This window comes from Parus major, chromosome 3, assembly GCF_001522545.3.
Source record: "Parus major isolate Abel chromosome 3, Parus_major1.1, whole genome shotgun sequence".
NCBI classification, from domain to species: Eukaryota; Metazoa; Chordata; class Aves; order Passeriformes; family Paridae; genus Parus; species Parus major.
In genome coordinates this window covers 110,836,571-110,862,819 of record NC_031770.1, presented here as the reverse complement: position 1 = coordinate 110,862,819, position 26,249 = coordinate 110,836,571, and the positions used below count along the sequence as shown (strand labels likewise).

Genomic DNA, 26,249 nt, shown 5'->3' with positions numbered 1-26,249 from the left:
TACTCTGCAAAATTGGGATGATACAGTAACAGTGGCCAAACACAACACAGGAAACTGCTGTCAAAATTAACAACCAGAAAAGCCACGGGAAAAAAAAAATATTGGGGGTCGGAATGAATTAAGTTTAAATGCGTTTTCCAACCCAAACCACTCTGTGGTTAATGTACAAATAAAGAACATTACTGCATAAAAGAAATGTGTAGCGTGTTTTCCTAAGCGTGTCTGCAAAATCCCCTCTAAAACCGGGAGCGTGGACAGGCCACAGGGTGGATGTGACACGGATGAGGACACGAGGTGGAGGCGACGCCGACTCCATGAGGGTCCCAAAACATTAGGAACAACGCTGTGGCCACACTTCAGAACAAGCCGCAAACCACAGAGGTGCCTCCCAGGAACACGGCCCAGCGGGCAGAGTCCACAGAAAAGGGTATTTTGGGATAAAGAGTCACTGAGGACACTTGGAGCCCTTGAGGGACACCCGAGGCAGCGGCGGGGAGAAGCTGCCTTGCCCCGCCGCCGCTCGGCAGGGGGCGCGCTCCCCGCCCCTCCCTCCGGGGCTCCCTCACACCCCCAGCGGGCGATGTCGCCGCGCCACCGCCTCCACCTCCTGCTCTTCCTCCGCACTCTCCACGGCTCCACCTTCGGCATGAGCGACTGGGCCTCCCGCCTGCCGCAGGCGGGCGAAGCGCTGCCCGGCAGGAGCCAGCGCATGGCGGTGCCAGGTAAGTGTTAACTCCGTTTCCTTCCTCTGCCGTCCCGTCCCCATCTCCCGACCGCCGCCTCCTCCTCAGCCGCGCGCCCCTGCCCCGCGCTCGAGCCTGCGCATGCGCGGTGCCCTCGCGGCGGGGCGGAGTCGCTGCGGCGCGTGCGCGCTGAGGGGCGGGACGGGGCCGTGGGGAGGAACATGGCGGCGGCGGCGGCGGGGGGTGCGTCCTGTGAAAGGGGGGACGGGAGGATTAAAGTGCCTTGAGAAGGTGTTTGTGTTGAGCTTCACTCGCGCAGTGGCGTTTCTTGTGTGCCGTAAGAAGAGGGGTGGGCGGGTTGTTGGAGGAGACAGCGAGCGCGGCTCTGTGTGGGCCCAGAGAAGCTGTGGCTGTCCCTGGATCCCTGGAAGTGTCCAAGGCCAGGCTGGATGAGCCTTGGAGCAACCTGGGATAGAGGAAGGTGTCCCTACCCATGGGACAGGGGGTGGAACTGGATGAGGTTTAAGATTCCTTTCCATCCAAACCATCCTGTGATTATTTTCCGTAATTTCTCTTAGCAATGTATGAATTTTCTCTTTATTTTTTAATTGAAGTCAGCAACAGCGTTTTAAACAGACTTCTTTATTCATTTTTTTAAAAAAAATAATAATACTTAAAAATAAAACCACGATGTGCTGTGTATCTTCTGTGGGTGGTCTAGGAAGGAATTGTTCTCTGTGAGGGTGGTGAAGCCCTGGAATAGAATTCCCAGAGAAGCTGTGGCTGTCCCTGGATCCCTGGAAGTGTCCGAGGTTGGATGGACCTTGGAACAACCCGGGATAGTGCAAAGTATCTGCTTATATCAGTATTTGGAACGAGATGGTCTTTAAGGTCCCTTCCAACTTAAATAATTTTATGATTCTGTTTGCAAAATGTTTTAAGTTCTTAATAATTCTTCCTATTATTTTTCTCCTTTGGGTAGGTGTGTGCCATCAGGTAAGCAAGCTAGCAACCCACAATTAAAGAATTTACTTTCTGACAGTCCTCCTAGGAACTGAAGGTGCTCCAAGATGACTGTCAGTGATTTTCAGGAGGAATTTTAGTGGCACTGAGGTGCTCTAACACATATATTTGGTAGCTTACATACAAGGTATTTATTGAACAAGGTGTTTATGTGTATCTTCGCTTCAAGCTCTTGTGGATCCTAGGGCATAAAATAAATACTTAACCACATTAAGTGTGTAAGTGCTGGTGGAGGAATTATAAATGGGTGATGGCATAAGCCCAGTGGTCAAGAGAATAATAAAATTTTGCATTGATACTTGTTAAATAGTTGAAAGTATTGGTGAAATTAAAGGTAGCAGGGAGAATATTATTTCTGATGTGGAGAAAATGGACTAAAAGGAGGGGTGCACAGGTGAGGTGTGTGCCATTACAGCAGTGAACTCCAGAGATGACACCAAGAGGAACACATTGCCTGGATTAAAGTGGCAACTTCATGTTGTTTGTTGAGTAAAGAGTGGACAGAAGACACACCAAGCTCATTTTATGCTGAGTAACTGCTCAGGTAGAACGATTTTGGGCTGCTGTACAATAAGCATCCTCATAAGGCCAAACACAATTTTAAAAAATGTTTTTCTGTGCCTAAATGTGGTATTATATATTTAATAACAGCATGGCCCTCCAGTGAACTGTCAGTGTTAAATGAGATGTAAATTGCTCAAAAAAGAATGGCAATTAAAATTTTAGGCTGATGATCAACTCGAGGCTGATGATCAACTCGAGGCTGACTGACCTTTCAGACCCTTGCCCAAGTTAATGTCTTTTGTGAGTCAGGAACCAGAACTGGACCTGGTATTCCATGTGAATTCTTACCAGTACAGCATAGAAAGAGGTTTTTCTCTGCTGCCCAGAGTCACAGTTTGCTTTCTCGGCACTGTGAGCACATTTAACCTGGCATCCAGCAGGACTACAGCTCCTTCCCAGCAGCTCTGAAATCATCTTGCTCTCCTTGACCTCCCTGAGGTTTCTGTTGGTGTAGACCTGGAATTTTTCCAGGTCTCCTCAGATAAACCTCTGCTGTTTGCTTTGTGTTTAACGCTGCCCTCAGATCTGCTGAGCGTGTTTCCTGTCACATCACTCACGTTGCTGTTTCAGCTGTTGAATGATTCTGGCCCCAGCATCAGCCCGTGGGGTCACCTGCTGCTCACCAGACATGAAGGTATTGATCCCTGCCTTTGGAGGCTGCTGCTCCTGCCCAGTTTTGACTTGGAGGCTGTTCCTCCAGCCAGGACTTTGTCAACTTCCGCAGCAAATGCTGGGAGAGAGGGTGTCAGAACGCTGCTGAAGTCAGCATGTGCTACAGGCACTGCTCTGCCTTGCTCTGCAGAGCCATCATTTCAGCCTCAAAGGGCAGCTCAGCTGGACAAGCATGATTTGCCTTTGGTAAATGTGTTGGCTATTCCTGATTACTTTCTTGTTCCCTGTTTGTAAATAATTTCTAAGAGGGCATTCTCCATGATCTCTCCTGGGACTGAGCTGAAGCTGAGCATCCTATACCCACTCAATTCTTCTTTTTCCTTTCTTAAAAGTGATTGTTACTGTAGCCCAGATCTCATCATCAGAGATCCCCAGTCACTGTGGTTTTTCATTATTTCTGATCCATCACAGTGTTCTGATGGCCACACCAGCAAACTTGGCCTCCCAGCTCTGGAAAAACTCCATAGGACTCCTTGGATTTGAATATATTTAGCTTCTCTAAGTAGCCATAACCCATTTTTCCTCATGTTGTTTGATGCTTTTCTTTCTGACTCTAGCAGCCTGGAGACATTTTGGGGCAGTTTTTGTTTGTGGAGACTTGTGCAAAAGAGGTTTTGAGTACTTTAGACTTTTCTGTATGCACTTCTAGGCTGTCTCCTATGCATCAATACCCCTCGATTCTTTCTGAGCTTCTTTTTGCTCCTATAATTTTTGTGGATTTATTTCTTATTGCCATTTACATCCCCAGCTAGGCTGAAGTCCAGCTTTGGCCTTGCTGATTTTGTGCTTAAATGCTGAGGTGGTGCCTTTTTGTGCCTCCTTTGTTGCTTGTTTTTGATGTGTATTTTAGTGCATTAAGCAGCTCTGTGTTGCTGATGAAGTTCCCAGTTTTTCTACATGATGTTTTTTTCTTTAACTCTCCTAGAAAGTTTTTTTTTTTTTAAATTCAGACCACCCTGAAGAGCCCTTTTCTCCTTCTGGCAGCCTCCTGGAGGCTTTTCAGAGTCTGCAGCTCCTCCTGAGCAACAGTGGAGGGGCAGCTCCGATCTCTGCTCTCTGGGACAGGGCCCAAGGAGCAGCTGGGGCTGTGTCAGGTTTAGGTTGGGTCTCAGGGAAAGGTTCTTTCCCCAGAGGGTGTCAGGCACTGGAAGAGCTCCCCAGGGAACAGTCACATCTCAAGGCTGCCAGAGCTCCAGGAATGTTTGGACAATGCTCTCAGGGATGCACAGGTTGGGATTGTTGGGGTGTCCTGGGCACAGTCAGGAGCTGGACTTTTGGGATCCTTTTGGGTCCCTTCCAACTCAGGATATTCCATGATTCCATGATCATATCCTATATAAGCCAGAGTTCAGCAAGCTGAAGATGCTAACTCTGAGTACCTTTCCAGCCTTCCTTTGGATCCCCATCTCTGCTGTCTTGTGGTTACTGACAGAGCTGTTTCCTTCTGGAACCCTGTGCTCTCAAGGAGTTGTGTTTCAGTGGAGTGCAGCTCCCCATCCTGTTTTTCTGTGCTAGGAAGGATTCTTACATCCTGCATAACCTGTTGTGGTCCCTGCTCCAGCTGTGTGTGCTGTGCCAGGTGTCTGCTCACATCAGAGGTCTGTGACCGCACCTGGACATCCAAGTGAGCCAAGCTCTGCCTTACAGTGCAGACACTTGAGGAAAATTTCTGCCAGAACTTTCTGGACCTGCAGTGTCCATCCTCTTCACCTTCAGTGGTGTTAGCAGCCTTTTACTTTCCTAGGTGAGGAGCTGCAGAGCATTTAGCTCCCTGTCTCTTGGAGATCCCACTGATTTCCTGCTCCTCATCCTGGTGGGATAAAACATCCTTGGAGCTCCTTCCTTGTGCTGCAGCAGCCGTGTCTGCCATAGCAGAGCTCCCAAAAGTGAAGCTGGTGCCTGCAGGAGCACCAGGCTCTTCCCAGAGTTCATCTGGAGGGAGGTTGAAGTTCCAGAGATGTTACTGCACACCGAGGATCCAAGAAAATCATTCTGTTAGAGCTGGATAAACCACTCTGCATTAGCTGGAAGGAGTACAGACATTAGCAAACTTCACTTTTTTTGTAAGCATGTTGAGTTTATTTGGTCTCGTACAAATTTCATAATCTGGGAATTGGAGTTTGTTGTGTTGTTTTCTTTCCTTGCAATAGTGTATCTGCATTCATTTTTTAAAATTACTTCTTTCATGTCCTTGTATAATGGTGCAATATGATGTTGTGCTTTATAGTGTGCATTGTTTATTTATTGCTTCTAACTTTCTAGTATAGCTCTACTTTTCAGAGTTAATTTTAGCTTGATTGCTGCTCAAACATGTCTGTGTTTTCTGACTATGTGAGGATATATTGCTTACACCATTTAATGAACTGTTTTATTTTATGACAGTGGTAGGAGCAGAAGTTGAAAAGCTGTATGAATGTAGACATTGACTAACATATACATACTTACATATATATATACACACACACAGAGGTTTTTTTTCTGTTAGATATCCTGAGGTAGCAATGTGTAATAAATTAAAAGAATGTTTTTCCTCCTGTTCCCAATGAGCAGTGTCAGAGAATATCTTCTTACATATCTGTAGTGGCTTGACTTTTTTGAGGCAGAGAAAGTTCAGCTCATGGGTAGAGAGCCTGAGGATTGTTTAAACCCATTAGGCCTCTTAGCTTTATATCTAAAGATTAATAGAGCAGTAATTACAAATGTGAAGGAGGTCATGGTGAATTTTAGTCTGACCTTCTGTGTAAAAAAAAAAAAAAAAAAAAAGCACAGCATTGCCATGAATTAATTCTTGCTTGAATCAGATCATGCTCTTTAAAGAAAACATTGATTAAAAATGTCATTTGACAGAGGATCCACAGGCTTTCCCTGTTAGTCTTTTTTTACCATTCTTAAGACATTGAACAGAAATTATTGTGGTCAAAGTAGTGGCCTGTGGTCTGGTACTTCCATTTGTCTCACCACCATGCTCACCATTAAACTATGTACTCAAAGTAAGGAATAAAATGAAAAAATATTCATGTTTATTTCCTTTACCAGTTAAAAGAATTTGTAATCATGAGCAAATACAAAATTTTCTCAGACATGAATTTAACATCCCTGTGTTTTAGGTCTAAAATAAAGATTCTTGAGTGAGATCATACCTCAGGACAAAACCTCAAAAGAAAGTTCATCCTAAGGTTTAGGAGGATTTGTTTCTTCAAATTTTATGCCACTTTATTTATGTGGTACAGGAGTCTACATAATTAATTAATTAGTTGTCCATTTTTATTGAGTTTGTATGAAATATGGGCCAAAAAAAGCAAGACTTGACTTCCATTGTGATTCAGTGGAGTATTTTGAGTAACAGTGTCATATGTGGTTTAGCACTTTCCAAATTGCAATTTACCTTTCGAAGTCAGAAGAGTTAATTACTTGTTTCTTCATTCTAGAAGACAATCTTTGCCTCAAACGCACTCAAGCCATCAATTTTCATAAATTATTAAATTTCATTACAATTTTGTTGTGTATGCCAAGATTGAAAGCAGAGTGCACAGCAGAGAATCACCTCACCCCAATAAAATAATAATGTTTATTATCTGAAAAAACTTCTCAAATTTGTGGTTACAACTTCTTTACAGGTACATCCAGGATGAATTTCCTTGGAAATCCTGCCTGTCATGGCATTTTTTCATCCTCTATTTTTTTTTGTGTGCTTTGTCAGGTAATTATATCCACACACTAAACACCTAATTTTCAAGCCAACTCTACAGCTGTAAATCTTGTGCTCTCATTTGAAAAACAGGAATTACTTTTACTCCCCCCAGCTGCATTTTGCATTTTGGAAGGTGCTGCAAGGAGAAGCAAAGATTAAGTCAATATAAAGAGATTTTTTTTGTTGTTGTTTTTTGCATGTGCTTTTTTGCTCCTGGCAGCTAGAAAACAACAACCTAGAGGAAGTTAACAGGCACAGAGGATGCTGGAGAGATGGAAAGCATACAGGAAATATATTTACAGAGCTGCCAAATGCTGCTTTTGATGTGGAATAACCCTGACGGAATAACCCTGCGCTTACTCACCACCTCTCACTACATCCCAAGAGAAAGAGTGACATCATTCATCACTAAACCCCTCAAAAATATAACAAAAAAGTAGAGAAAAATGTCTGTTGTTCGATGTCCCTGGAGTTCCTGGAGCTCTGCTTAGCATGCGGCTCACAGCCGGGGGTGCGGAGGAAGCGCTCCCGGGGCTTCTCCTGGCAACAGCCCGGGTTGCTGGGAGACAGCATCGCCTAAATGGAGAGAAACTTCACCCAACTGGCAGCCTCCTGCATCCAAATGAGGCTTGGTGGAGCCTTCTCGTGCTGATGCTGTTGATTTCCCTCTCTGAAATGATAAAGGAACCCAGAGGATCTGTACTCGGAGGGTTGTGTGTGGATGCTGCTCTGAGGGATCATTCCAAGCTGTGTAATAAAAGGGGATAATTATTCCTGGGTGAAGGTAGTTGTGGTGCACAGGGTTCAGGAGCTTCTTTTTGCTGCTGTTCTGAAAAGGGATGTAAATGGCTGAAGTTGCCAAATTTGGGGTGTTAAACCTATCAGTTATTAGAGTTAACACAAGGTTATATTTACTCAGGTTATTTTTCCTGACTAGAGAATGTTTTATCTGATTTTGTCTGACTCCTGGGATATATTGGCTGTTTTGGCTGATTGTGTCCATTTATCTTTAGTGCAGGAATGACACTGACTGGTCATTTAGGTAATGTTGATCCCTGGATCCCACATTTTCCCCCATAATTAAGTGGATGTATATCCCAGGCACACATGGAATTAGGTTTCCCACTGCTTCTCTTTCCACAGCAGCTAGGGGAGTGTGGGACAAACTTTACATTGCAGCAGGAACAGGGTGGGACAGAGCTTTGGAAGGGCCTGAGTGCTGCTGCAGCAATACCCAGAGTTAGGCTGCCACAGGTGGAACAGGCACTGGTGTGTTTGGTTCAACAAAAGACGTCTAAATCAGGGAAATAGTGCCAAAAATGCTGTTTTCTTCCACGGGCTGCAGGAGGATGTGGTGACCAGTGCAGGTCCAGTGACCAGCTCACTTGGAGGTGTCTGTGTGACAACCAGCCACACAAAGAGTCCTGGCTTTGCTGTATTAATGACCTGTCCATGCAGTTGATATTCAATGCAAAGCCTTTAATTTTTTTATTTATTGCCCAGGGTCAAAAGCTGTATTTTTATTTATCTTTCTACACCAAACACCAGCTCACAAAATCACATTTTTTTCCTTTACTTTCTTTAATTTTCCTGGTTCATGCTCATATACAATATTGCTAATAATGGAGGAAAGAATTCCAAAGTCAGGTTATCCAAATGAGTGTGAAGTTGTTTACACATGGAACTGCAGAGGTGCAGCATCTTTAGTTCCTTCAGAGCACACAAGGAGTAAATAATAAAACTCCTCACCTTAATTGATTAGAGTGAAGATAAGTGCAGAATAGCCCTTAAAGCAGATTTAAGGTAGCTTGAATATTTCAGGTATTAATTCCTGTGTCTTAGTCCTTTTGTGTTTCTTTGAAATACAGTATTTCCTTTTGAATTTTTTCAGCTTTAAAAGCTTCTCTTGTTTAATTAATGTCTTCCTGTCAAATTTATACCTTCAAATTACAGTGGTGTACATTGCCTTAACTTCAGGTTTCTGTAATTTTTATTGGATTTATTTTTACTTTGCAACCATTGAATTGTTTGGCTTGTAATTTATTGTGTGATAGGCATTGCTTTATCCTTCCATGCTTATCTTTTAATTATTATGTATGGAATTTCAGTGATATGGATACATTTGATTATTGCACTTACTTTGTTGCAAATTTTTATATGTATGAAACTTGCATTTAAATTTCCAGTACAATTAAAATAATGCACATAAATAAGCCCTTAGTACAAATCAGATTAAAGACCTGTTCAATGAAACCCATCACAATCCAGGGATGGTTATTGCAGTTTCTTGTGTATTGCTCATAGTTAATTCCTCTTGCATATAATGCAAAACTGGAACTAGTGGAGATTATTTGGGTCTTTGTTTTGAAGATGAGATCTTATTTTCTGCTGAGAAATGTGGCCAGGTAGCTGATACCTGTATTTTCACTATAGTTTGGGCTTGATTTCTCAGGAATTTGAATTTCTAGGAGCCTCCAGAGATGCTTTAAGGAATGCCCACTTTTCAGGAATGGCTGAGAAGCAGAACTGCAGTGGGAACTAATTTCTTTAGTGTCCCTCAATGTGAGGCATCCTTCATCTTGAGGATGTTTGTTTAGACTTGAGGACTTCAGCTGTAGAGATTTGGTGCCTGAGTCTCTGGCTCAAAACTTTTAGGAACCCAGTGAGGAATGAGAAATGTTGTGCAAGGGACAGACAGTGGAAGTGTCTTTGTGTTTCTGACATTCCCCATTCACCATTCACAGGCTCAGAAATGTACCTTCTGGTTCATCAAACATTCAGCTCCTAAAATTTCATTCCAGGACTCCTAAAGTGGGAGCAGGAATCAGGGGAGTCTGAGATTGATGATTTAACAGGCCAAGGGAGGAGAGGGATGACTCCAGACAGCCCTTGGTGGGATTGGCAGGGAATGGTGCCTGTGTATGGCAGAATGGAATCACAGGATAATCCAGGCTGGAAGGGACTTGAGGAGGTCATTGAGATTGGGATCAGTAGGTTGGCAACTGATCTGCTCCTCTTGGAGAGAAAATATTTGTAATTATCTGCTCTCCCAAATGTTGAGTTTACATTTTAAAAAATGGCAAAATTCCAAGTCAGGGAATCAGTGTCTGATTTAGCAAACTGCAATAAGATTTTGTCTAAGATCATCAGAATCAAAACAACTGCACCAGAGATAACATTAAAATATATAGGGTCTATGTGCACTATTTATATTGATTCTTTCTTTTGTTTATGTTCTTCCCTAAGAATTCTCCTTATCTAAGTAGGGATACGTAAACCTCCTTCTGCACTTAGTGAGCTTGACCTGGGGAGCAGAGATAAAAATCTCATCTTGAAGAGGTTTCACTCAGACAACTTCTGATAGAGTAAACTTCTCACAGAATAATAATGCTTCATTTCAGCGGGATCTTGAGTTACAATTTTCCCAGTTACCACTCAGGGAACAGGAAAGGGAAGAAATGAGCAGACAAACCAAATGTAGAGGGTGCATTCTTAAGGAGAATGTTCTAATACATCTTTATATGAAGAAGAAAAATACTCATAAGATGACCTAGAGATAAGTTTTCAGTTGGTTCTTAAAACACTAATTTCAGGAAGTCAGAACTTAGAAAAGATCCTTTTTAAAAAACTATTTTAGGATGTTCTGACCCTCCTCCACTTCATTAGCATTTCTCATAAATCTAGTCATTAATGGGTATATCTGCCCTGGAGTCCAGCTGCATTCTTTGGAAGAAGCAGCAGGATCAATGGCCCATCTGTTTGCCACATTGGGTTCTGAAGTTCTGCTTCTGAAAGGTGTCTTCTCATGTTGTTGTTTCCTGTTTAAAACCCGAGTTTTGAGCACTGGAGGGATTTGGGGTAGGACCTCACACCTTGTATCTCCCCATGGAGTCCTTCAATGCATTTGTTTTCTTACCAGTTGTCTGCACTTCTTGCTATTTGATATAATCTGGTCCCTTTTGCCATTCTTAGTCATCAAATTGCTTTTCAAATGACCTGAAAGATGCTGTCTTTTCCTGGAGGAGGATCCCATCCCACTCAGGAAAAGCTGGATGCAGCCTAACGCTGCATTCCCAGGGTGGGAATTGCAGATTGTTACTGTGACTGTGCCCCTGGCTGGGGATGTGGAGATGATTCAGATCATCCTTAAATCCTTGGAGAGATCCTGGATTTGCCCTTTCCCAGGTCAACCAGTACATTCCTCTGGAATTCCTAGATGTGGAACCGTTTTCAGTTGACAGCTGGAACACAACACCGTGTTTTGGGTGTTGTTGGCTGTGCCTGGGCTGGTGACACGAGCACAGAGGATGGGATATGAAGGGTCATCAGCAGGATTTGAGTGTCCCTCCATCCAGTCCTGGGTGGTGTGGAATTGCAGACTCCCACACTCAGCTTTTCACATTAACTCATTTCTCCTTAAATCCTTGTTTAAGGAGTCGTCTTTGTGTTAAGCATTCACACACCAATTAAAACCTACTCAGTGTTTGATTTAGTTTATAATAACTAAAAGAAACTATTTGAATGAGAGGCAAAAAAAAAATCACCAAATGTGTATTTTATCCTTTTGGATACCTGCACACAGATGTTCCCAGGTAAGCCTGTTGTGAAAGTATTAAGTATAAAGGATGTAGAAAATGAGGAAAACCCAGCACTCTCTGGGCTGATGGCTGGATAAAGATGAGGAATTCTGAGATAGTGATCTCTGTAGAACCATTTAAAATATTTAATTAGTGAAAACTGTTATTGAACACAAAGCACTTTGTACCTGAATTTTACAATAAATTTCATTTATTAGTGCAAGACAAAGAATATGTTCTTATTCCTCATACCTGGTATTATGAGAACCTAACTGGACCAAATTTTGGATGAATTCTTTTAGTTACCTGATTTTTTAGGGCCTCCATTTTCATAATAATTGAAGATATTAGAGAATTTCTAGCCATAAGTCTATTTTCATTCCACCCAAGTTAACTGTAAGTAGATTTTATTATGAGTAACTATTTCTACCTCAACTTCTGTGCATTTATTTTTCATGTTTCACACTGCAATCACTTTTTAAATGCCACTCAGCCCTGCCTGTAACTGTTTTTCTCCTGAGAAGTAAAATGAGATAATAAACACTTAATGGGACCAGTGGCATTTAAAAATCCATGTTCTGCTTTATCTTGGAAGTGTTCTGGGTGGTACTGGATGGAGAGAATGGGAAAATATTTTAACCTAGGAATGCAAATTCTGTTTGCTATACCCTGGAAACCATCTGGTCCTAAAGAAACTAAAGAAGAACACATTTAGTGGAGATTTGGAATTTCAAATTGGGGTGGAATGCCAGCACATGATGAGCAACTGAAGGACAACCCCACAGCGATTTTAGGAAGTTGTTGACAGCTTCCCATAGAGTTTGGTCTTGTCATTAATTTGCCTTGCAAAACTGGAGGACTCCAGCCCACAGTGTGACAGTGCCAGCCCTAAACCCACCGGGCTCACGGATCCACTGCTTTGATTTTCACCTGGATTCAGCTGGAACTCGCCATTCCTGGGGCTGATGTTATCCATGGCACAGGAAAGACCACAGTCAGGCATACATGATGTTGTCAAAATGATAAATGGTAAATGCAGGTGGCAGGGGGGCAGCTGCCAGGAAAAGACAGCTCATCCTTGTCCAGAATTAATTGGGGACGTGCAAAACTGTGCAAAACGAGCTGCCAAAGGTGGTCTCTGTATTGACTGACCTTGGGAATCTGCAGGACCCGAGGCCCTTGCAAGTCTAGTCCTTCATGTTCCATTTTTTTTAATGAATTTATAGGCCTTTATTCTTGTGTTCTTGTATTTTTTTTAAAAAATTTTATTTGGTTCATTCTTGAAATGTTGATTTCAGCTCTTGCTGTCTTCCCCTGCCTCTTCTGAGTGGCTGCAATATTCCATCCTTTTTCCCTTCTCTCAGTATTCCTTCTCATTTTATTGGTCTTCTTTATTATTTTATTGGCCTCTGTGTAATAGCTACAGTCACTCATATGTTCTTAGAGCTTCCCCAGTGTTTGGCTGTTTAATAATAAAACTCAGAAAAGTGGAGAGTCATCAGGAAATTCTTTGTCATGGTCTCTGTATGAACAGCCCAGGTAAAAGGACAGGTAAAAGGAGCCTTTTTCCTGTCACATGATGCACTTTTACCCTTCAATAATAAATCAGCAAAGCATCCAGAATTAGACTCCTAAAAACCTCTGGCTTGTCCTCAGAGGCATTGGCTTCACTTATCTCTAATGGAAATGCCCACAAATGATAACGGGAGTATGATAGCAGAAAGACTGATAGCTTTAGCCCTGATATACCAGATATTCCAATGTGTTTATTTTTAAAAATAAAATATTTTGGGGACTTCCACAACCAGACTGAACTTGTATCAGGTGGTCAGGATAAAGTGTTAGGCAGCTTTCATTGGTCCTTGACACTGAGGTGTTCAGCAAGGAAGAGAAATAGGGAAATAAAATCTATACCTGACATTTGAAAGTAACTTTTTGGGGTTGCATTCCAAATAGAACAGCTTAAATGAATGAGTTACTTGTATTCTGAAGTTTTCTGCTTGGGAGGTGGGAAATCATTCTCCCTTCACACGTGCACTGGGACAGGTGTGTCCAGGTGTACCACACTGGGGAGACACACAGGTGTTTGAGAGAGATGGAAAAACACATGGATAAAAGGGAATATGATGACATTAGGAGGCTTTCACTGGGAGGATTTTAAATGAACAAATTCCAGAGGCATGAAGGTAAAATGCATAAAAGATCACAGAATCCTTAAGGTCGGAAAAGAACTCTAAGATCATCAAATCCACGATGGAAAACAAAATTTGAAATGAATGATGATCAAGGCACAGATCAATACTAATTTTTTTCCCTAATTCTTCAAAGAAAGAGCAGTGATAGCTAAGATACTGCAAATTTGGGGATTTTTCTCTGAGCATGGGGATATAAATTGTGTTGAGGGACAGAGCTCCACGTGGTTCTGTAATGATAAACAACAAAGATGGCAAAATTTGGACTGGAGATGGATAGGAAAATACTTGGAGTGATGAGGAATTTGACTCCATATTTTGTGCGTTGGAAGAGAATGACTTCAAAGAAACATCAGTAGGACAGCTGGAAAGAGGAGAATGTTCAGGAGAAACATGTGAGGGTGAAAAAGCACATTATGGAGTCACTAATGCAGAACCTGGTGTTTGGGTCGTTTTCTGGGACTTGAGTACTGGATTATTGCATCCTTCTAAGGAAAAATCCACAGACTTTGTGCAGGAAGGAAAGGAAAGGGCTGACTTCACAGCTGGGAGAAACAACAACAAGAAGAGCAAACTGGAGAAGCTGAGGGAGGAACACGGTGAAAACCAGTCAGAAAACGTGAAAAAAGGGCTCAAAACAAGGTGTGGAGAAAGTTTTATGTTTTCTTCCTGTCTGGAGGATATTAAACACTCAGTTCATTGGTCTAGAAACTTCTTTATGTGAAGGAGGAGAAATGGAGGAGGAGAAATTAGTTCCACTGAGAGACACCAGCACCTTGGAGTGAAGGATGCACCTTGGAAGGTGTCACAGAGGGAACTGGGAGCAATTCCAGTGGAGTGCTGTAGCTGGAGTCCTTAAGAGGAGAGAGGGAATTAGGAGAGCTGCAGTGAGCTACACCTTGGACAAAAGGCTTTGAGGCAGGAAGAGTGGACTTGTTCCTGCACAAGATCCACTCTTGTTGGATCCACTGCCTTTGGAGCAGTATTTTAAGGGATAAAATAAGGCTCTTCATCCTGTTAGCAAATTCTTTTCAGGAAAATACTTGTCTGCTCAGGAATAGATTTGTTTTTACTGCCTTAACTTTCGCTAAGAGTAAAGAAGGAGCAGCTAAAATAGTTCATCTCTCCTGGAATCCTATATATATATATATATATATTTAGTATTGCTGAAGTCCCCTGTTGTCAATAACATTTTTTGAAGGAAAACTAATTAAAAGCTGAGCATTTAATAGCGTCTGCTGTGGTAGTTATTTCCACTGTCAATAATTTCCTTGAGATTTTTTGTTCCCATGTTGATGCCTGATGGTCTGTCAGTAAAGTGACACATTAGAGTTTGCTGTCAAGTGCACAAAGAAAAGAAATAGAAAGATCATACATAGTTCTTTTCCCCAAGTTGTCCCTGTCATGAGGATGCGAGGTGCAAACAGAAATGAGAGAGTGTGCAATATTTTGAGGTAAAAATGAGATTTTAAAGTTGATTGTGTTTCTTCAGAGGTTGGGAGGATACTGGGAGAAACATGGATGAGTCTGTTACAGTCACTGGAAACAGAAAAAGGGGAATCTTGGGTGGATGTCTGAGGCCTGAAGGGCAGAGAATTAACCTGTTTTTTTTAAAAAAAAATCACTAGATAAGGTCACCCAATTTCTGACAGAATGGAATCTTTAGAAACAGAGAGGGATTTCCTTGGGTGTTGGGAAGGAATTATTCCCTGGGAGGGTGGGGAGGCCCTGGCACAGATTTCCCCAAGAGAAGCTGTGGCTGCCCCTGGATCCCTGGAAGTGTCCAAGGCCAGGTTGGACAGGGCTTGCAGAAATCTGGGATAGTGGAAGGTGTCCTTGCCCTTGGCAGGGTATGGAACAGGATGGTCTTTAGTGTCCCAGCCCAAACCATTCTATGATCTGTGAACTTCTGAGACTCTCTACTGAATAAAATTAGAAAATTAAACACTTCAGGAAGGTTTTTTCCCTCAGAATATTCTATTTAGCTCATTAATGTAATGCATGTATTTTAAAAAGTTGGCATTTTGCCTTGGCAAATAGCTTGAAGATAAAAGAAAGTTTATTCCTGTAATTTTCCTCACATGAATTCTTGTCATTTAGAATATCTTGAATGAAGTTCCAAATATAATTTTCTATCCTTAAAGTCTTGCAACATATCAGAAAATTTCCCACCAGAGTTGACTGTTAATGCTGAGCCATTTCTGCTCTGTGCCACAAGAACTTGAGCTGTTGAATTAACAGATGACATCATTGGATCTACGGATGTGGGGAGATTTTTTTGTGTATGAGCTGGGATCCGATTTCTTATTAATTTTCAGCTGATTTTTAATAATGGTGGAATCGAGAAGACCGGTTGTTTTTCGAGCTGGAGTTCAGATAAAGTTAAAACGTGCGTGACTTCTGAGTGTGATCTTAATTCAAATCTATACGTCTCCTGCTCCTGGCATCTTCCCATGATTCTGGGGAGGAGAGAATGAAAACACATTATTTTAAGGAGTATTTGGTGCTTATTAAAATTACACATACGCCCGCCTTCCAAAGAGTCTTGATTTACTGCAGGTTGTTCATGTGTCGCATGCGGACATTTTTAGCGAGCAGATTTCTTATCCCTGCGAGAACAGGGAATGGCTTCCAGTGCTCCACGATCCGGGAGCACAAACGTTGCATCCATTGTAAAAGGTAGGGAACCATGAAATCTATAAAGCCGATTTGGCAGGAGCAGCGGCTGTTGGTGCCAAGATTTGGTTACTGACCCACAGTTTCCTGTTTGGAAATCTATTAATTGATTCGCAAAGAGCATCTTTTTGGAAAACAAGGATTCAGACAGGCTGGCACAGGCTGGAGCTCCGCCAAGACTGCTCGGGAAGGTTGCCATGCTGGGAGCGAGCGAGCGAGAGAGCGAGAGAGCGAGCGAGGCGAGGGAAGAAAAAAAGGCAAGACTTGGCACGGCTCAGTCAAATCAGCTTCTTTTGTCTGCTGTCTCGGCTTGAGCTTCGCGAAAGAAAACCGTCCTGGGGTACAGAAAAACTCACAACTTTTTTTTTTGGTTTTCAAACTTCCGTCGCTTTTTAAGTCTCGTTGGGCTCTTGGGAAGTGGTGGTGACATTAAATGACGTCCAGTTAGCAGTGAGCAGAGAAATAAAAGCTTTTAATGAAGCCTCCACAATGTCAGTTTGTACATATGGGAAATACGATATTTGGTGATTTTTTTTTTCTTTTTTTTCCCCTATGTCTGATTAAACTGTAAGGGAGCCGAGTAACTTGGAAGATTACAAAGGGAATGTGTAAATAAAAGGGAGAATTTTCATTTTTTTGCAGCAAAACAAAAACTTTTCATCGACACAAACATGCTTTAAAACCGAACCTGACCTCCTTCGGAATACGTTTGGAACGGGAATTCCAGCGTTTCTCTCGACAGAAACGAACTTTTAATGGAACCTCCTTAAAGATTTCATCTGACCCAGCAGTGAAGTAAGAGTAGAGAGAAAGTTGTGACACCTCAATAGAAAAGTGAGTATGTTCTTAAAGCCACAACATTTGTTTTTGCTGCTTGGTGCTGCCCTGGCTCCATGTCCCAGCCTTTAGGGACAGACCTGAAGACCCAGCAGGACACGCCGAAGACACCCAGGCTATGCCTGTAGGGCAGAATCAGAGTGTGGTTATTCTGCTCCTGCTTTCAAACATTCCCTTCAGTGCATCTTCCTAGAGAGCCTCCGAAATCGCTGAATTTTCTACTTTTAGAAGCAACAAGAGATGGAAAAATATCCGGCTGCTGCCAAGTGAGGAATGTTTGAAGATGACACAGTTGATGGCACTGGATACGGAAACTTCAGTTTGTAGTTACAGGACCTGTTTGCTGCAAACAGTGAGAAAATCTGCTCTTTTCTCAGGAATTAAAAGAAAATGGACTAAAAACAATCAGTGACGGCTGAAGCGTGGACGCTTTGCGATTTCAATAAAATGAAGGACCTAAAAGTCCATTGTTTTCTCCAAAGGTGCCTGGATTTTCAGGGAGAGAGGTACCTGCCTTCTGATTTCCTGGGAGCAAATATGATCACACTGCCTATTAGGCCTGGATGTGCTGGGATTATCCTCCTGCTGCTGTGACAATCAGCATTATTATTTCAGGGAGGAACTGTAAACCGTAGATTTTTACGGATCGGCTTCGCTTGGAGTAAGTATTACCCTATCCTTAAAAACTGGATTGTTCAGCCTGTGAGATGTGCAATTCCTGGCATGCTGCACAAGTGCATTTCCCTCATTCTTCCCTGCTGAAGGGAAGAAACAACATTAATGGACAGGTTTTTAATAGGAATGTGTTTGTGTTTTAGCTGTGGCATTTGGATTACGAGACTGCTAAATTAACTGGTGTTTTTGATGATGTCAAAAACTTGGGTTACTTAATATTACATTAAATGGGTTTCTTAGCAAGATCTGTCTGATTTTTTTACTACATCAGTGAGCCTTTTGAAAGATGCTGTAGTAAAACAGTGGGTATGATGCTGTTGTGATTAATATTTGGTGCACTGAAACCTTTTAATAGGGTTTCTTAGGGAGTTTTGGAGAAAAATTTCTATTATTCACACAGGAACCCTGTCTTTCTAAATCCTTAAAAAAATATCCTCAGCAGTTCTGCGTAGGAATAGGTATCCCATGGGGGATTTCAGATGGATCCTGGGTGGAAGGGGAGTGTTTGGAGGAGTTGAGTTCTGCTCTCTGTGTGGCTCTTGTCTGTTGTTCCTGCGCAGGGATTGCCACGGGATGTGCTCGGGGACACGGGGATGTGCTGGGCTGAGTTTGCATCACAACAGTGCCCTAAGTTTGTCTGTCTGTGGGGAATTCTGTAAGGAATTCCCTTTATTTCTCAGAAATCCTGTGCAGTTCTCAAAGCATTTGCTGTTTTCTTTAGTCGTCACATTCCAAACCAAGTCTTTACTGGGTGCCCCTATTAAAATTCAGAAAACAACAGAAAACATTTATGGTGCTGCCTCTAAGGGAAATATTAAAATGACCATTACATTTCTAAGTGATACATTAAAATAGCTATATTTCTCTCCCAGGTACATACATAATTTCATAAATCCAGGTTTTAGACATGATCAACATGTGGGTTCTTCCACTGCATTTATAAAGAGAAATATTTGTACAAATACTGCAACATCTGTGGACACTGAAGTTATTTTGAAACAGTTCCTACAATGTTGGAAACAGTGTTTATCTCTGAAATATCTCATCATTACATTCTGGGTTCCTAAATCAGATATACACCACTGCACATTTCTCTTGGCCTACATAATAAAATATTTTTCTTCCTACTAAACTCTTTGAGTTTAGAAGTTTGTCTAAGTGCTGATTTTTTGGAAAATAGCTCAACTTGGCAATTTAAAAATGAAAATAGAATTGCAAGATTTAAATGGTTGGAAGCTGAACATTGGTTGGATTGCATACAAATGGAATTTCTGATGTAATTTGACATGGTTTATTGTATTTATGTATTTTCTTTATCAGCTGGGGTTTTCTGGATAGTTTAATCTGATTATCCATGGCCATCATTCATTCATCTGTGATCCTTAATTACTGGATAGTTTTAATAACTTCATAAATGAACAATTTGTGTTTAATTCTTAATGAATCATTAATATCTGTTTTAGATTGGATTGAACAGTTCCTTAACGTGGCATATTTTAACGTGGAGGTGAGGGTTGGTGGTTGGGGTTTAATTTAATTTTTATTCTTAAAACACAGATAATATTTCACATTAGAGCATCATGTTTGATGCTGTGATGGGCCAATGTGGTGATCTGTTCACTTGTGGTGAACAAATTCACTTGTGGTGATTAATAGGACATAAGTCAAGGTTTGCTCTGCTGTTTTAATTAGTGTCAAAGTAGTTTGAGATCAAAATAGGCCTGGAATGGGCTTAGTTTGTGCCTTTTATATTGATATATTAAAGCATTTTAAAAATGAACGCTTACTCTGAACCCCTGTGGTTACTGGACAAGGAAGAGATGGGCAGTTCTCAGTATGACTGTGGATTCTCCCTAAATATGGTTGTAGGACAATAATATAAATGTTAAAATGCAGTTTATGGAGGTTTTGGGTGTTACTTTGCATTCCTATAGCCATGGGAGATTATCTTGATGTTCTGCATATGGTAGAACTCCATGTGCTGAAGTGTCCTCACCATCTATAATAATATTTTAAAAAAAAATAAAATTAAAAGGTTATATTTTATATATATATATATATTAAGGCTCTTTCCATTTCCCATTTATTCTTTACTATTAATCCAGAATAATTGCTTATTTTGTAGTCCACCACTCCAAGGTGTTTTCTCTTGGCACAGTGGGATTGACTTGGGTGGAGTTCCACTCCTTTATTCCATATAGGCCACTGTCTTTATCCACACCACTAAAGTTTTGAGCAAAATCAATATTATTTTGTCCACTTTAACTTTTAAAATATCATTTAAGTGAGCTGAGTAACTTTTGTAGTCATTGTGGAGGAATAAACACCTTTAGGAGGTGATTAGGGAGGTTGTCCAAGCAGTCCTGTGAGTCACTCTCTTTATTGACCATAAAAAATTGGAAAATAGAAGAAGAAATGGTGAGAATATAAAAATAATAATTTGTACTATTTTTTTATTTATATTGTCTGCTGTATTCTCATTTATTTATAGATGAGGAATAGCTCACAGTTGTTTAGGATCTGACTGATTCTGATAATTTCCTTATTGAACTTGTTGTAGAAATAATAGAAGCTTGTACTGTTAATAATTATGGGAATCCATGTTTTTCCTAATTTTTTCTATAATTAAGTTAGGCCAAATTTACATCTGTTCCTCCGAGTCACTACAGAAATTTTTCCATATTTATTGGATGCTATGGAATTGAAAATATTTTTAGGGATACATTAGAGGTCATGCAAAAAATTCCCATTATTGTTTTGCCTTTACATTTGTTTTATCACCTATTTTTGCTGAGTTTGCCAGGATCAAGCAGAGTCTTGGTGTCATTTTTTTCTCCTGTTTGCTGCTGACCTCTTCAGCCTGTGTCAGATTCTGGTTTGTCTGAAGTTACAACCTCTACAGTATCAAATTTTGGGTTGTAAAACAGGAAATGCACAGTGTTTGCAGCACTGTTTGCTCTGTGCGCTCTTATCTTGTTCATCAACAGATTAACAGGAGAGAAATCAGGGAATATCCAATCCTTCATCTTGAGCAGGGACACCTTCCACTGTCCCAGGGCTGCTCCAAGCCCCGTGCAGCCTGGCCTTGGACACTTCCAGAGATGGGACATCCACCACCTCCCTGAGCAGCTGGGCCATGACTGGTGGTTCAAACACTTGCAGATCAGGATTTAATTTAATCAGGATTTTCCAGATTCAGGAATTAATCAGATCCCAAGAAAAGTGTCTCCCTCATACGGACACAACATTTACTGAATGCCAAAGGAAACTGGAATGTCTGGAGAAAGGCTTGGTTGAGTTCACTAAACTGCAACAAAAGGATCTTCCATATAAATTAATATTAAAACAGTAAGAGAAGATTCATGAAAAAACCACTGTTTGTTTCTCTGCTGAATTACATCCAAGTGGAAAATTTTTTTGACCCTCTTCTTGGATTATTCACGTAAGAGTTGTGTCTTTTTTCCTGACACATAACAAGTGTTTGGTCCTCGTTCTCCAAACTCAGACTTTGGATTTCAGCAGTGAGAGGTTTCCATTGTGTTGATTTTTCCATGCAAGCCTTCATCCCTTTTACACCTCAGCACAGCACCAAGTGTGCAGTGTAAGAGTATATACAGAGTGAAAGTTCTTTGCTCCATGAAAGATTCCTCTGCTGGTTTTGTTTTGGAAGCCCCACAGCCATGTTTTTTCCAGTCCTACATATAGGAATAAAGTCTGTTTCTTGTTCATCTAATGCACAGCAAGTAAAAACTAAGAACTCTACACACAGTACACAGTATTAAGATGATTCAAATTTTCATTTTCCACAGACAGTGATTTTGGTAATAAAAATTCCATCCCAGATTAAAGCACCTGCAGAGGCTGTGAGAGGACAGACTGTGAGAAAATGTGTGGGTTCAGGAGGAGCATGCTCAGAAAAATCTCAATTTGTTTTGACCTGTATTGATAGAAATGGTTGAACATGGTAGGCTGGGAAGTTTTGAATTGTAGGTGGTATCAACTGATAAAATCTTCTCCGGGAAATTTGTAAAAGCCTCTTGTTTTAGGCAGTTTTCCCATTTCTAAGTGTTTGCCAGTGCGTTTCCATTCTAATCTGTTGCCAGCTAGAGAGAGTTGTGTTGCTCTGTCCTTGGTTGTGAATTGTTTGTTCATTGTCCATCTTCCTTCTGATCTCCATAGGTGGGAAGGCAGGAAGGACTTCAAGGGAAGAGAAGATCTTTTCTTAGATAAGGCTTATTGCTTTCATTAAGAAGATGGAATCATGGAGTGACGAATCCTTTGGGTTAAAAGGGACCTTAAAGTCATCCAGTGCCACTCCCTGCCATGGGCAGGGACACCTTCCACTATCCCAGGTTGCTCCAAGCCCTGTCCAGCCTGGCCTTGGACACTTCCAGGGATCCAGGGACAGCCACAGCTTCTCTGGGCACCCTGTGCCAGGGCCTGCCCACCCTCAAAGGGAACAATTCCTTCCCTGTTTATAATCTAAATCCACCCTCTTTTGGTTTAAAAGCATTCTTCATTGTCCTAATGACTTTATTACCTACCTTTTATATGGCTTTTCTTTATATCTATGGCTTTATATTTATATAAGTCCTTCCATTAGTTGTTCACAGTTGTGATGCTTTTCAAGGGCTTGAGATGTTTTGTTCTGCTGCCATTACACTTCTGGCTCTACTTTCCTGTTTTTGTGCACCCAGTGTAAAAATTTCCCATAAACAAGTTTTTGTAATGTCTGCTGTATTTATTTTCTTTTTTTTTAAACTGTGATTAAATTGGTAAACTCATAGTGTTGGTATAATTTTGCATTTAAGATACATTCTGCTGCTGCAATAAACCCCATTGTCCCAGTATGATACTTTTCCTTTCATATGGATTCATGTTGTAGAACATAATTCTTTCTCTTTGGTAGAAATTCATCTGAAAAGGAACTGTTAAAAGCCAATATATTTGCAGTGAATGAAGCAGTTTTAGCAGAGAGAACAATGTGATTCCTTGCAACACTGTCTCCCTGTCTCCTCTTGAAAATTGCTCTGGTGCAGGAGACTGTTGTGGCACTTATTTTTATAGTTGGGAAACATTATTCTTGTTATTTAATTCAGCTGCTGACATAATGAGTGCTTGGCTGTAATGAATATTTGATGTGTTTATGCTAATGTAAAGGCCCAACTATTGCCAGTTCTCTCCAACCTTTCTAACTTTTTAGACAACATTTTTAATAGTGATGCACTTTGGCCAATGTGTCTTGATGAAAAGGGAGAATATTTTTATGAACGCTCAATTAACAACTTGTAAATTCATTTTCTTGTGGTCTTAGCTGTTACTCTGTAAGATTTTAACTTGAAATGGTCTCTTAAGACTGTCCTGAGAGAATTGGGCCAGGATCAGGATCTGCAGGTGTAGGTATGTGGGACTCTACTCCTGATTTCCCTCAGAGTCAGCAGCCAGAGCTGGGCAGTTTTAGGCAGATTTGGTCATTATCTAATTCCAAGCTAATCTGATTCCAAGCTATTGGAGTTGCAGGTGGAATAGTTCCCAGTAAAACACAGAGTCCTATAAATAATTTTCTCCTAAAAGCAGCAGAAGAAGGACACAGACATGTTTGAAAGGGTCAAGATGAGAGGACAAAGATGCTCTGAGGGCTGGAGCCCCTCTGCTCTGGAGCCAGGCTGGGAGAGCTGGGGGTGCTCACCTGGAGAAGAGAAGGATCCAGGGAGAGCTCAGAGCCCCTTGCAGGGCCTAAAGGGGCTCCAGGAGAGCTGGAGAGGGACTGGGGACAAGGGATGGAGGGACAGGACACAGGGAATGGCTTCCCACTGCCAGAGGGCAGGGATGGATGGGATATTGGGAAGGAATTGTTCCCTGGGAGGGTGGGGAGGCCCTGGCACAGGGTGCCCAGAGAAGCTGTGGCTGTCCCTGGATCCCTGGAAGTGTCCAAGGCCAGGCTGGACAGGGCTTGGAGCAGCCTGGGATAGTGGAAGGTGTCCCTGCCCATGGCACAGGGTGGCACTTTGAGGTCTCTCCTGACCCAAATCATTGTAGGATTTTTTTCAAACCTGCGCAGGCATCTCTGGATTTTATGACCTTGTAGTGCCATGAAATTCTCAATACTCTGATCACTCTTCGTGAACTTTTAGGTTTTTTTCTCACTCTACTTTTATTTTAAAAAAATAAAGTGTTTCCTGTGCTCTGTTGTCCTTTCTTCACATGAAACTTGCATGACAAATGTCCTCACAATTGTCATTATCACAATATCAGTGATTGTCTCCCGACTGCAGACGTCACCTTTGAGCTGTCTGTGAGATGTGGAGAATTTTCACTGTGGTATTTCTTCTCAGCTGTTCCATCCTCTGGGATGAGGCAGAATCCCACTGGCACGAATTATGCCTGGTATTACTGGAAAACATTCTTGACTGTGTCTCACTGTGAAAGGTCACAGCCCTGTGCCCCGGAGTGGCCAGGCTTGGATTTGCTTTGTGGCTTCCTTTGTAAGGAGCTCATTGAAACAAAACTTTTGGGTATTCAGCAGCCAAAAGTAGTTTGAAAATGCAAAAAAAAATATTTTTAACATAATCAGATAGTGAGAAAAATGCAAAAAATGATAGAAATAGGAAGAAAGAAACCAAATAAAGAAAGGGGGGGATGAGAAAAATGCTTTTAGGTGAAGTCTTGCCAAGAAGTGACTCCAGACAAGTTTTCATGGTCACTTTTCTTTTGCTATTAGGAGCAGAAATATGTTGCTTTCACAGAGCTCCTTTTCTCTGCAGCATCGATTTTCCTTGCCTTCTGTGCTTTGTAGTAAATGATCAATGTCCTGTGCTGGCAGGGAAAGAGTTTTATCTTTGTCCTGTGTTCCTGGGGTATGAGGGAACACAGCCAATTAAATTAATTTAATTTTGGTCAGCATATTAAGAGTCAGTAATCCTATTGTATTACAGCTGCATGTCAATTAAAGTTATTTGCACTCTCTACTTGCTTGGATTTTTTTAGCATATTTGGATTTTTTTCTATGTTCAAGAAAGTTTTTTGCTTTTGGGTAACTGCAAGGTCCTTTTAAGTTATTAAACTTAATCTTTCACATAGAAGATTTTATTTAAAGATGAGAGTGGTGTGCATATATCTATACAATATGGATATGTCTATTTTCTCCCAAATTTGCCCTAAACCAGGACAGTGGTGAAAGACTTTTTGCTCATGTGCTTCTTTGAGGTAATTAAACCATTTGCATTTTTGCATTATAATCAATTATCATAAAGTTTGTTTAAAGATATTTTTTTTGTTTTTCTGATGAATTTTCCAAATATTCTGATGTTCAACTCAGTTTGTGCACCTGCTTCAGTGTGAGTTTCTGGGTGACATTTAGACCCAAAACTCTGTAATTATTTTCTAGCAAATAATTCCGGTTTCATCTGTAATAGTTAAAAATAAACCAAAGAAATGTGTAAAGTCCTTGTCTGCCCACCCTGTAGTGAAGCATTTCCTTAAAAGCCTGTGGTGGGAGCTGGAGCTTCTCATGTTGCCTCAAATTCAGCACTTCTCTTTTACAAGTAATTTTTATGTACAAAAAGTGTATAGATTTAGGCAGTGAATGCAGTTATTAGATTTTAAAAGTGCCTTTGAGCTTCGGGCTGGTTTCTGTTTCATGCTGCAGTGAGGGATGTGCTGACCCTCCACTTGTCTTTCTGGGGGATGTGTGAAAATAAAATTTGTCATGTGTGTCTCAGGATGAGACTGGGAGGCTTCTGTGGCCTGAAAGTCAAAATACCTGATGGAAAACTTGGAGTGCATTTCCTGTGATCCTAAAACCATTAAAGGACCGAGAGGCAGGAGCTCCACTGCTCTTTCTGCTGCCTTGAAGGGCACAGTTTGCTTCATTGGGGATTTCTGCTGAAGCTCCTGAGTTTTCTCCTGCCACTTTCTGTCCAGATGGGGTCTTTTGTGTTCCTGGATCAGACACTCACATCTCAAAGTTCTTGTCCTTGAGGATCCTCTAGAGATGGCAGCAGCATGGAGAATTCCTTCCTGTTACTGGGAAGCTGTGAGGCTTTGCTGTGAAACCAGCTTGGATATTATGGAGGAATTCTTCCTTGTGAGGGTGGGGAGGTTTCCCAGAGAAGCTGTGGCTGTCCCTGGATCCCTGGAAGTGTCCAAGGCCAGGCTGGACAGGGCCTGGAGCAGCCTGGGATGGTGGAAGGTGTCCCTGCACATGGCAAGGGGTGGGACAGGATGATCTTTGAGGTCCCCTCCACCCCAAACCATTCTGGGATTCCACGATGCTCCACCCCAAAGAGAGCCCCCACAGATGCTGCAATTGCAGAAGGGGAAACTGAGACATTCAATGCAGCTGATGAAGATTTTCCAACCTTCTCCTGCAGCTCAGCAAATAAACGCCACTTGCTCTGTTAAAAAAATCCCAGATCCTGGCTCCTCAATGAGAAAATAAATGATACAGAAAGGGTTTTTTTCCCCCCATTCCTGTGGGTGTTCAGAAAAGGACTTCAAACTTCTTGTCAGAGTTGCAGAGCTAAAGAAACACCTGAAAATAATGTTTTGTGTGGATCACCTGCAGGTTCCATATTCCAGGCTGCGATTCCTAGTTTGGGAATCACAGTTTGGGGGCAGTTAGACAAATATCCCTCTCCAGTAACTCAGTATAATGTGC

General features: G+C 41.6%; 1 protein-coding gene and 1 long non-coding RNA gene across 3 annotated transcripts in view; both read left to right on the top strand.

Annotated features, from left to right (window-relative positions):
* Nucleotides 1-368: 368 nt before the first annotated feature.
* The window catches only part of MSRA (methionine sulfoxide reductase A), a 234,326-nt gene continuing 208,445 nt past the window's right edge, over nt 369-26,249 (top strand). Inside the window, exon 1 of one of the 2 annotated variants that reach the window (XM_015620969.3) lies at nt 369-722. In XM_015620969.3, coding sequence (XP_015476455.1) covers nt 581-722 — 142 coding nt within the window. In that variant the 5' untranslated portion in view covers nt 369-580. The remainder of the gene's footprint in view (nt 723-26,249) is intronic. The other variant, XM_015620970.3, reaches the window with a different exon arrangement.
* Nucleotides 15,658-22,376, top strand: LOC107201561. The gene is made up of 2 exons (XR_001520250.3): nt 15,658-17,576; nt 21,770-22,376. It is a non-coding gene; the product is annotated as an uncharacterized LOC107201561 (long non-coding RNA).